This window comes from Tauraco erythrolophus, chromosome 2 (assembly GCF_009769465.1).
Source record: "Tauraco erythrolophus isolate bTauEry1 chromosome 2, bTauEry1.pri, whole genome shotgun sequence".
Taxonomy (NCBI): Eukaryota; Metazoa; Chordata; class Aves; order Musophagiformes; family Musophagidae; genus Tauraco; species Tauraco erythrolophus.
In genome coordinates this window covers 17,558,542-17,570,138 of record NC_141466.1, presented here as the reverse complement: position 1 = coordinate 17,570,138, position 11,597 = coordinate 17,558,542, and the positions used below count along the sequence as shown (strand labels likewise).

Sequence of the window (11,597 nt, the reverse complement as noted above, 5' to 3'; positions counted from 1 at the left end):
GACTCCAGAGAGCAGCTGCCATACTGGCAGGGAGCTGTTATTTAGCTACTTTCTCCTTTTCCTGAACTGTCAAATGAAAGTAACATTTCATTTACCTGCCTTGCAGCAATGGATGGAAAGGAATGTTTATACAGTATTGGGAAAAAAAATTAAAAGTTGGATATTAGCAAGATGGGAGGTTGGGCAGTGGTTTCAGGAGTCGGAAGCTGTGCTTTCGTAGGGTTGCAAATTGCAGTTTTGGAGGACCTGACGTAAGGTCAGGTTTTCTGTAGCCACACAACCCAGTGCGTGGCACAGCATTCAGCTGTTGTTCCAAATGCAGCCAAACACTTTGCAGGGGCAACTTTACCTCAGCTGCTCTTGGGCCAAAAGCTACCGGCTTTTTTTCCAACCTCTCCACAGAAGGTCAGTGTAAATTTGACATAAGTACTATATACCATGCTTATACCTGGCTAACTTGGCAGAAAGGTTTGTGTTTATGCCCAATCAAAGTCGTAGGTATGAGGTGCAGATTCGATATTAATGATCATGAAGTCACAGATGAGCATCAGAAACCGAGTCAGCTGCGACCCTGATTTGCTGGGCAGCATTGTGCAAACCATTTCATTGATCCACACCTCAGTCCTCCCCCTTCCCAAATGCAGAGGACAAAATTAATCTCAGATGAAATGTGCTGAGAGGAGCTGCTTTTTGATAAGTGCTGTAGAAAAGACAACTTCATCTGGAAGGCGCAACACAATTAGAAATCAGGAAATTGGCTGTGGTGAGCCCCTTAACCTCTGGTGGAGCTAGGGGAGGCAAGTGTCTCCCAGCCCTGTCTCTTCTTGTTCATTTTTGGGCTCCTCAGAGCTGTCTCTCAATCATGGCTGCCATGTTCGCAGAAATATCGTCACTTTAGCCAGGTCATATGGGGGCATACGATTTTTTGCTGACACAACTGTTGTGGTAAAAGCCCTAACACAAACACACAACAATGGTATCACCTTTTTCAGACACTAGATCTCCAACAGCCTATACACAAGCACCTTTACACCAATACATCCATGTTCCTACCAAACAAATCTCACAACGTCTTTTTGCGTTGAAGCCACTGTAGAAAATCAGTATTTTCACATTCATATCTGATTAGTCCTGCTGCAATACACCAATCGGAGATTGGTTTAGGTTGTTGGGTTTTTTTTTTAATCTTTCTTTCTTTCTTTTTTTCCCCTTGGAAGGAGATGAAAAGATCCAGAACTTGAGTAAAGTGCAAGTTTAAGAACAAGGAATCTCCCCTCCAGTGTATTTGTTTGCTTAGCGCTCAAAGGTGTGGTCTGACAAGGAGCAGCCTGGTAACTGGTGGACTCAAGAGGTCAGTTAAGGAGTTAAAACTTGTATTTGCACCTCATGTTCAAGGTTTTAGGTTAGAAAGCAGAGATAGCTGTCCAGGTTGTACTGTACTGGGAATAACAAAGGGAGCGTACATATATTCCAGATGTCCCGTTTGTCCAGAGACTCTACAGAAGAACTTGCGGAACCAAGCATCTAGAATAACATGAGTCAAGACTTTTCCTTTTTTTTTTTTTCTTTTACAGTTGTAAAACATTGACATAGTTGAAAAACATATCGAAAGCATAATGCAAAGCATACACCGTCAAAACTCCCACAGTCACTCTGTGAAATTTTCAGTGACATTACTCTGAAATTCAGACGTAGCTACGGTGGAAAGTAAAGCTGCAGATGCTCACGCAGGTGAAATTGCATATACCCGTGCGAGGTGGAGAGATGACTTTTGATACTGTTGCGAAGTCCTGTCGTGGTCTTCCAGCAGGTCTTCTCAGGTGATCTGTTCTATCAACCAGTGTAAAAAAAAAAAAAACCACACACAAAAAAACAACAAACAAAACCACCGCCACCAAATCACGATCTGCTTAATATCCGGATTAAAGCATCACAGAAAACACTACGCGTGGAGTCCTCTTAGGAAGCGGAGGAGGATCACGAAGAAGGAGGCTGTCCGGCTGTCCGTGCCCCACGGTCGCGCTGCCCTCACGCTGCACGGTGAGCCCTCCGCAGCTCTCTCCATCCCCTTCTGCCGCCGGTGCCCTCTGCCGTACGCCACTCCCCCACGCACGCCCGGAGGGGGGGCGGCAGGCGAGGGACCCCCAGAAAGCGGCTCCCGCCACCGCGGCCCCCAGGAGCGGCCGCCGCGGCGCCCCCGGCCCCGTCCCCACCCGTCGCCACCGAGCCCAGCCCATCCCCGCAGCGGCGGGGCCGGCGGCCGCAGGTGACGCCGGGGCGGGCAGGGCCGCCCCCGCCCCGCTCCGGGCCCCGCCGAGGAGCCCCCGCCGCCCCCCGGCCGTCGCCAGGGAAACGGCCCGGCGGCGCGGCCCCTCCGAGGGAGTCCCGGGGCGCGGCGGCGGCACCCCCGGCACCCGCGCCCCGCCGTGGGCGTTCACCCCGGCTGTGCCAGCGGTCGCCTCCCGCGCCGGTCCCGGGGGGTGCGCCGGTGTTGCCGGCGCGGGGTGCGCGGCCGCGGGGGGAGCAGCCCCGCGGGGGAGCGGGAGGCCGCTGCGCCGGGCTCGGCGGGGCGGGCGGCGGCGGCCGAGACAAAGGGAGCGGCGGGCAGCGGCGGCGCTCGGCGGCGGGGGAGCTGTGCGTGAAATGCGGGGAGGGGGGCGGGTAGGCAGAGGCTCCGTCGCCCCCGAAAAACCCAGCCAAACGGTCCTTTTGCCCCCAAGAAACGAAATATTCCCTTGAGCGGTTGTAAATAACCGGCTGCCCTCGCCGGGGTTACCGAAAGGCGACGGCGGCTGCACAAAGCCCACCGACCCCGCCAGCCTCGGGTAATCCGCGGGGAGAGGAAGGTGGGCGGCTGGGCCGAGCCTCCCCGCTCCGCAGCCCTTCATTATCGGAGTAATTTTAACATCCTTGTTTATAAACAAGAGCCGTTTGTAGGAGATTACCCGAGTTGGGGAAACGATCGTTCTGACGCTCGTTTCTGCTCCTTAAAAGAGGAGGGGGTGTGTGGAGGGGGGGGCCTGGGCCAGCCTTTCCTGCAACCCTCCGCGGAGGGAGCCGAGCGGCTCCCCGCGCTCGCCGCCCCCTCCCCCGAGAAAGGAAATCGATCAGATCCGTGATATTTCACCCACCCCATCGCTGCTAAAGCGCTCGAGATCCCCGTTAATTCGCGTGCATTAGTTTCGGGTTACGTCTTCTTCGAGGGTTTAAATTCAACGAAAATACACGTTCGGGGCGGGGGTTCGGGGAAGCGCCGATGTGTCCCCGGTAACGTCGCTTCGCCCCGCTGCTTGGGAGCATGGAGATGTAATCTTGAAATGGGTCACCGCCTCAGAAAATACTTTAAAAACACAAATCAGGAATAATCAGACAGCAGAATTTAATTAGAGCCGTAGGCTAATCGCAAAATATTTTATTCCGAGCCAATATCACTATGGGGGAGGGGTCCGTTTCTGCTTCGGCAGCGGCTCCTGCCGCCGCTGCTTTAGCGTTTGCAACATCTGGCCTACAGACCTACTAATTTCGACTCGTGATCTCGTTTGGCGAAACCCGATCTACGTGGTTCAAATACCTTCCAAATTGGGGGCGATTTAACAATCGCGACCAATTAAACCCAGGGAAGAAAAGAAAAAAAAAGCCAAGGGGGGGGGGGGGGCCGGGGGGGGGGGGGGGGGGGTGAAGGCAGCAAATCCCCTCCTTCCCTCTCCCCCCGCCCCGGGCTCGCACACACTATCTGTTGCTCTCTCCCGGCGGCAGCGGGTGGGGGCGGGCGGCGGGGCCGTGACGGGACGGACCCGCACTCGCCCTCGCCCGCACGCCCCTCGCGCCATTGTCCCTGCCCGCCCGCCCGCCCCGCTTGATCGGGGTGTTTTGTTCGCTGCCCGGCGCGGAGCTCCGCGCGCCCGCCCGCGCCGCGCCGGAGCGGCACATTCATTATCGGCCGGGGGCCGATTTCAAACCGCTGCCATCGCGGCTCCATTGTTCGCCGGGCGGCCAGGCCCCGCCCCCCTTTGTGTGGCGCGGCGGCGATTGGCCGGCGCCGGGCGGAGGGCTGCCGTCACCGCTCGGGAAGCCCATTCATCTGTGCACTTGGGCGTTGGACTCCGCATCTTATTAGCAACCAGGGAGATTTCTCCATTTTCTCCTTGTCTACAGTACGGCTACAAATCTGGGATTTTTTATTACTTCTTTTTACTAAACTTGGGCTCCTTTTTTTTTTTTTGTTCGACTTTTTCCTCCCTTTTTTTCCCCTCCCTCCTGTGCTGCTGCTTTTTGATCTCTTCAACTTTAAATTTTTTAAAAGGAGTGCATTATAATCGGTTCTGTTCTCTCTTCTCTTTTTTTTCCCCTCTGGTGTGTGTGTGTGTTGCTGCTGCTGCTGGTCGCCCAGTATTTATACCAACCCAACGCTCTTTGTTTCCCCTCCTTTTGGATCTGTTGAGTTTCTTTGTTGAATAAGACAGCATGGGTGCCCAGTTCTCCAAGACCGCTGCAAAGGGCGAAGCCTCCGCCGAGAAACCTGGGGAAGCAGTGGCTGCATCTCCATCCAAGGCGAATGGACAGGTAAAAAAAAAAATATTAAAAAAAAATATTAAACCTACTCCTTTTTTTAAGCCAACTTCGACGGACTCTATCTCGCATCCTGTTTAATTCTTCTTCCTTTGATGCCCCAGTGGCATATTCAATGGAGAATACGGTCGATCCTTTTATCTTTGCAACTCGAGGCAAAGGGATAATTTCTTTATTTTTTTTTTTTAAACGGGCTCGGCTTTGAATGATTCGTACCTTTATCTTTCCTGCGTGGGAGGGAGGGGGCACATCTTTTTTCCTTTTTTTTTTTTTTTTGTTTTAAATCTCTCGCGTATTATGGTGGGGTGTCCCAATGGCTCGTAAACGGAAGGATCTTGCACCGCTTGGCTTTTCTGCCCGCTTAACCTCCTTCTCCCGAAGACGCTCGGTGACTAGCGCGAAACGCCTCTCGTGGTAGCAGGATGGCTTGTGGTAGCGGGGGCCGGAGCCGCCGAGCTCTGGGGGGGGGCTCGGCGGGAGCGCGGCGGCGGGCAGCCCCCTCGGGCGGGAGCGCGGGGCCGGGGCTCCGCCGCTCGCCCCGTCCGCCCGCGGCAGCCCCGCCGGGGGCTCGGCAGCCGTGCGGGGCATGGCTTTCTGTCACCTCACACCACCCCCCCACACACACATGTGAGCCGAGTGCTGGGCTGGCCGTGCCCCCGCTGCCCCCCGCAGCAGCAGCACCGGCGTTTCGGGCGGGCACCCCCCGCCGCCCCCGCAGCTGCCGCCCGGGGCAGCCAGCCGCGCTCCGGGCGCCTGAAAGATGCAAATGCGGCGCGGGGGGGGTGGGTGAGGAGGGGAGGGGGGGCGTGGGCGCCTCGCCGCACCGCCCGGGCGGAGAGGGGCAGCGGCGGGCAGGCGGGGGGCCGGGGCCGGGCGAGCTTTGTTAGCCTTCCCCGCCCCGCGCCGCCGCCGCGGCTGGACGGGGCGCGCCGGGGGCGGGGGTGCGTGGCGCCGCGGCCGCTGCGTGGAGCCGCGGCGCCCTCTGGCGGCCGCCGCCTTTTCCGGCCGCCGCTGGGGGCGCCCGCCGCGGCCCGGCGAGGGGCGGCGGAGGGCCCGGGGGTTTCAACGGCGGAAGCGGAGAACGGGCGCCGGGCGGGGAGGGTGGCGGCGCCCCGCGTCCGTTCCCCGTCCCACCACCCCCGCCTCCGGCACCGCCGGTAACGCCCGTCGCTGTCTTGCAGGAGAACGGCCACGTGAAGGTGAACGGCGACGCCTCCCCCGCGGCGGCAGAGGCGGGCAAGGAGGAGGTGCAGGCCAACGGCAGCGCGCCCGCCGAGGAGACGGGCAAGGAGGAGGCGGCCTCGTCGGAGCCCGCCTCCGAGAAGGAGGCGGCCGAGGCGGAGAGCACCGAGCCGGCCTCCCCGGCGGAGGGCGAGTCCTCCCCCAAGACTGAGGAGGGCGCGACCCCCTCGTCCAGCAGCGAGACCCCGAAAAAAAAAAAGAAGCGCTTTTCCTTCAAGAAGTCCTTTAAGCTCAGCGGCTTCTCCTTCAAGAAGAACAAGAAAGAGGCCGGCGAGGGGGCCGAGAGCGAGGGCGGCGCCGCCGCCGCGGCGGAGGGCGGGAAGGAGGAGGCGGCGGCCCCCGAGGCGGCGGGCAGCGAGGAGGGCAAGGCCGCCGCCGAGGAGGCCTGCACGGCCGCCGCCGGCAGCGCCGAGGCGGCGAAGGAGGAGGCGGGGGACTCGCAGGAGGCCAAATCGGACGAGGCCGCTCCCGAGAAGGCGGCGGGAGAAGAGGCCCCGGCGGCGGCGGCGGAGGAGCAGCAGCAGCCCCCGCAGCAGCAGGCGGCGGAGGGGAAGGGGAAGGCGGCGGAGGAGGCGGCGGGCGCCGGCGCCGCCACGAGCGAGGCGGGCAGCGGCGATCAGGAGGCGTCCCCCGCGGAGGAGCCGGCGCCGGCGCGGCAGGAGCCGCCCTCCGAGAGCAGTGCGGAGGGACCCGCCGCCGAGTCGGCGGAGTAAGCGCCGCCGCCGCCCCTCGCCGACGGACTTTTCTTCCCCCCAGTTTGTTTGTTGGAGTGGTGCCAGGTACTGGTCTCGGAGAACTTGTCTACAACCAGGGATTGATTTAAAAGATGTCTCGTTTCTTTTTTTTCTCTCCCCCCGCAGCTCCCATCTCAAATCGTTGTGTGTTGCCGCCATTCCAACGGGCGGAGGGGGGCCCCCCTCCGCCCTCCTCTCCCACCCTCTATATTTTGGGTTTTTTTTTTTTTTTTTCATCAGTATTAATGTTTTGTTTTGGTTGGTTCGGGTTTTTTTAGTTTTTGTTTTGTTTTTTTTTTTTGTTTGTTTGTTTTCATACTTTGCAACTCTCTTCATATTGTAAAACTTTTCCCGATCGGTCTATGGACATGCCCATATATGAAGGAGATGGGTGGGTCAATAAGGGATATCAAATGAAGTGACAGGGGCCGCAGTGGGGAACCCGGGGCGCGCAGCCCTTGCCGGGAGCGTGCCCCGCCAGAAATGATGTAAGGGGTTAGTCTTTTTTTTAAAAGAAAGTTATTACGATGTATTTTGTGAGGCAGATGTTCTATAAGGTTTACAACACTACACGTCTTGATTAAGAAGGAAAGGAAAAAGGAAAAAAAAAAATCAATACCCAGATAAAGAGATCATAGTCTTAGGAATTCATTTAAACCATAGGAACTTTTCACTTATCTCATGTTAGCTGTATCAGTCAGTGATTAAGTAGAAATACAAGTTGTATAGGCTTTATTGTTTATTGCTGGTTTATGACCTTAATAAAGTGTAATTATGTATTACCAGCAGGGTGTTTTTAACTGTGACTATTGTATAAAAAAAAACAAATCTTGATATCCAGAAGCACATGAAGTTTGCAACTCTTTCCACCCTGCCCATTTTTGTAAAACTGCAGTCATCTTGGACCTTTTAAACACAAATTTTAAACTCAACCAAGCTGTGATAAGTGGAATGGTTACTGTTTATACTGTGGTATGTTTTTGATTACAGCAGACAATGCTTTCTTTTCCAGTTGTCTTTGAAAATAAAGGAAAACTTCAGATGCAATGGGTTTTTTTTTTTTTGTGTAGCATCTTGTCTATCATGTTTTTGTAAATACTGGAGAAGCTTTGACCAATTTGACTTAGAGATGGAATGTAACTTTGCTTACAAAAATTGCTATTAAACTCCTGCTTAAGGTGTTCTAATTTTCTGTGAGCACACTAAAAGCGAAAAATAAATGTGAATAAAATGTATAATTTGGTTGTCTTTCTTTTATGGATACTCTGGTAGCTTAAAGGGACTAGCCAGCATTGCCTAAATTTGTATAAAGTCATGTGTGCTTTTAGCACTAGCTTTGAAAAATACCTTCCTAGATCCTGGACTCTCTAATGCTGTGCATCTTTTAGAGAAATTGGGCAGTGCACCAGGTAATTTATAGGCTTTTCTCGCTCTAAAGAGAAGACTGGAAGGCAGTCTGAGCATGTACAGTGTACGATTCTCCTGTCCAGGCTCCATCTTGCTTTTAAGACCAGAGGTATCCAACATATGAGAGTCTTGTCTCTTGAGGAAAATAAGATTTAATTTGAATTGCTTAGGGTGGAGCACTGAAATTTTTACACTGAGTTGCTTAAAAATTGAATTCTTGAACAGGCTTCCCACTTAACGTCTTGGTATGCTGTTCCTACTTTGGTACCTAGACGATTAGCTTGGAAACTTTAGCCTGGAGGGAGAAAAGGGGAATTAACACTGCCATTCTGCTCAAAGTAATTAAAAGCAATATTTTCTTCTTTTTTTTTTTTCTCAAGTGCTACTCCCAAGTACAGGTGAGTTACAAAATAGATTTCAGAATTTGTCTATAAAAATAAACACTTGGTGCTTGCCTTTAATTGTTAGGCTCTTTGGCTAATTTCCAGCATATTGCTCAGGGCATATTATGCCTTAATAAAACAGTGGGTTCATGCAAGAAAAGCAGCAGTGGTATTTGGAGGGTGGAAATTGATTCAAGAAAGTGTTGCTTCTAAGTTTATAGGAGAAAGTTTAGTGTTACACTTATTTGCTTCCACCTAAATTTTCAGCAGAAACTCTTTGGAAGCAATTATGATTCATTTTATGAGAAAATGGCACGTTAGCACCTTGTTCCCTAAAGAACAAAGCCTAAACTGAATGAAGTATACTAGATTTCCTGCTGAATGCGTACTTTTTTGTTTCTTTGTTTGTTTTCTTTTTTCTTTTTTTTTTTTTTTTAAATTCAGCTGTCTACCATTTTAACTTTGGCTTGTATGTACTCTAGTTGCCCTGGTATTTCTCTATAGCTTTAGAAATGTATTGAAACTATGCTATAATTGCTGAGGGACAAAAATAAATGGATGTAAAACAAGATCCTCCACACCAGTGTCATTCTTGGAGTACATGTGTTTGAAGTCTAGTGCATAACTGCTTTGCTAAGGGGTTTTTATAACATGGCTGTAAAAACCTGTTTTGAGACGCATGATGTCTTGGCCATAGAATCAATGTCTCTTTTTAATAAATATATATATATTTAAATCCAAGGATTCTTAAAGAGAAGTCTGAATTTCTTCTTTCCTTTTTTTTTTTTTTGTCAAACTGTGTGTGTACATATGAACAAAGTAACTGCTAGTAAAGTTCCAGATTTTTCCCAACCTGCTCTCCTCAAACTTTTGTGTTCGTTCCTTGCTCAGCTGGTGGTGGTTTCTGAAGTGCTTCTAGTTTCTGGTGGTGCAGAATCGCTCCTGCCCCAGCAGCTGAGCTCCTAGCCTAGGGCTTTGTCATTCCATGGCTTGGTCTGGCTTGGCTTGAAATCTTAATAATGGCAGAACTTCAAAACTATGTCTGAAGAAGACCAGCTGTGTGGTCTAGTCTTCTGGTCCCAGCAGTCAGGTGAGATTCAATGATACCGGTTTTCAACCGTGCAGTTTAAGAAGGTGGGAATCAGAAGAGGTTTGGAGTAGTGGAAATGGAGGAATTTTGAGCTGCTTCCTCTTGCCAAAGAATTGCACAAGAGCATCTCTCCTCCCTCCATCCCTGAGAGACTGGGTCACTCCCGTGCAATTGTAAAATGTCCTTATTTATGTACAAAGACAACGAAGGGGCTCGGCGTTAGTAACTGGTGAGATGGTTAATCTTCTTACCAAGAGAGCTTTATGCCTTTTTTTTTTTATTGCCTTGATTGCCGTTACGCCTCAGTGAAGATACTAATCATAATAAGTATTGTAATTTCAACAAATTCTCCCATAATTTGAATGCATGTGACTTTAAAATGTGTGATTTCAAGCTGATTTTCCTATCTTGTGGGTTGCTGTGGTTCTTTTTAAGCATAACGTTATTCTTGCTATAAACAAGATTACTTCTGTTGTGCTGAAACAATGTCATCTATTTAGGTAAAACTTACACTGGAATCTAATTTTGCCCGACTAGGGGCTCTAGAGATTTACTTTTTAAATGTTTATTTACTTAAAGTGAGGCAAGAATCTTCCTTGTTCAAGGTCAAAACTTGCTTGTACAAAAGTCCTTTCAAATTTCTATCTTAGTTGTATCTAAACTTAATTTCAGACTCTCCAAATCACAATGTCTGACCTCAAGTACTCGAGCTCTGTATCTGGTCCTCATAGTTATCAATGTGGAATTGTAGAGACTTTGCCTTCAGGCAAGGAAGCGAGGCAAAAAAAGGGAAAGGCAAGCTGGGAGAGGGAAGCGGAGCCTCAGCTTTAGCTTGGGCTGGAGCATGTTCACTTTCCTGCTTGTGTACACAAGCACTCTATACAAATCAAGTGTCCATGTATCAACTTCTGACGTACCTAAAAACTCTTGTTGGCTGCATTTGAAGCAAATGTTGCATATGTGAGTGTTTGTTCTGTGAGGGAGGATGTTGTCTGTGTTTTAGGAATGTTTTTTGTTATCTAATACTGTTTGAAACAGCTACCTCTTGAACTTCACTTGTGGATGATTAGATAAAGGTCAAAGGTTTTCATCTGTGTTGATTGATTGGGGTTTTTCTAAGTTACGAGTCCTTTTCTATTGCTTTTTTTAAAAAAAAATCTAGAATAATATGTGTATGCATTCTAGTCTGAAGCTGTAATACCAGTTAATGGTTTCCTGCAAAATCAGCCCTGTGAATTCAGGTCTTTGTGCTAATTCTATAGTAGAAGAGTGGTAAAAGGTCATTGTCAGTGATACTCGTCTCATTTCAGTGTTTGCCTGCTAGGTTTTAAGAGAGTGAGGTAAAATGTGTTTTCCATAATAATGTAGCTTAGTCGAAAGCGTCCCACTCCTAGGTTATGGCAAATTTTTCTACCCTGCTTACGTCACTGGGATAGAATAAAGCAGGTCCTGCCCTTCCTGAAATATGCAGCAAGTGAAAATAGTACGTCGTGTTTATAATCTACTGGACAGTGAGGTTAATTTGTCCTCTTTACAATTCCGGGGACCTCAGCTAATTGGCAATGAATGGGAACTGTTGCGATTGCAACCAGGTCCAACTGGGCAGAGGAGAGCAGGCCAGGCAGCCTCCCCTTCAGCAAAGGGATGCAGGAGGCGGCGCTGCGGTGCGGTGCAAGGTTACTGGAAGTCTGTATTAGCGTGCCCCTGGGAGGGCCAGCGTGGGGGTGAGCTTTTCAGGCCCGTTGCTCGTTTGAGGAGTTAGGGAGGGGAGCTATAGCAGCGTGTTTTGTGATGCGTTTACTTAGACAACTGGTGAGATTGAGATTGCTCCAAAGTGGGAACATTGCCTATTGGGAAGATCAGGAGGGCCAGAAACGGGGTCAAAATGATGATTATGGCTAAACAGATGAGTGACCAAAGCGTTGCCCTGTGAATGAAGTAAAGACGTAAAGTTAGGAATGTGTAAATTTGGGCTCTATTATTGAGTACACTTTCCATGTGAAAGCAAGAGACTTGGATTCAGAATGCCCCTATTTTATGTAGATAATGTTATCTGGTAGAGGTGACATAAAACTTCAGTTAATGCTTTTAGAACATTTTGAAATCTCGAGGAAAGTTGCAAGTATTATTTATACGTCTTTGCCCTCAGTCTTTGTTATAGGAAGACATGAT

General features: G+C 50.7%; 1 protein-coding gene across 1 annotated transcript; it reads left to right on the top strand.

The window, feature by feature from the left end:
• The first annotated feature begins 4,464 nt into the window (after positions 1 to 4,464).
• Positions 4,465 to 6,524, top strand: MARCKS (myristoylated alanine rich protein kinase C substrate). Its single transcript, XM_086632137.1, has 2 exons — positions 4,465 to 4,563; positions 5,751 to 6,524. Exons 1-2 carry the CDS (start codon positions 4,465 to 4,467, stop codon positions 6,522 to 6,524), a joined length of 873 nt encoding a protein of 290 aa, XP_086488263.1.
• Positions 6,525 to 11,597: the final 5,073 nt, after the last annotated feature.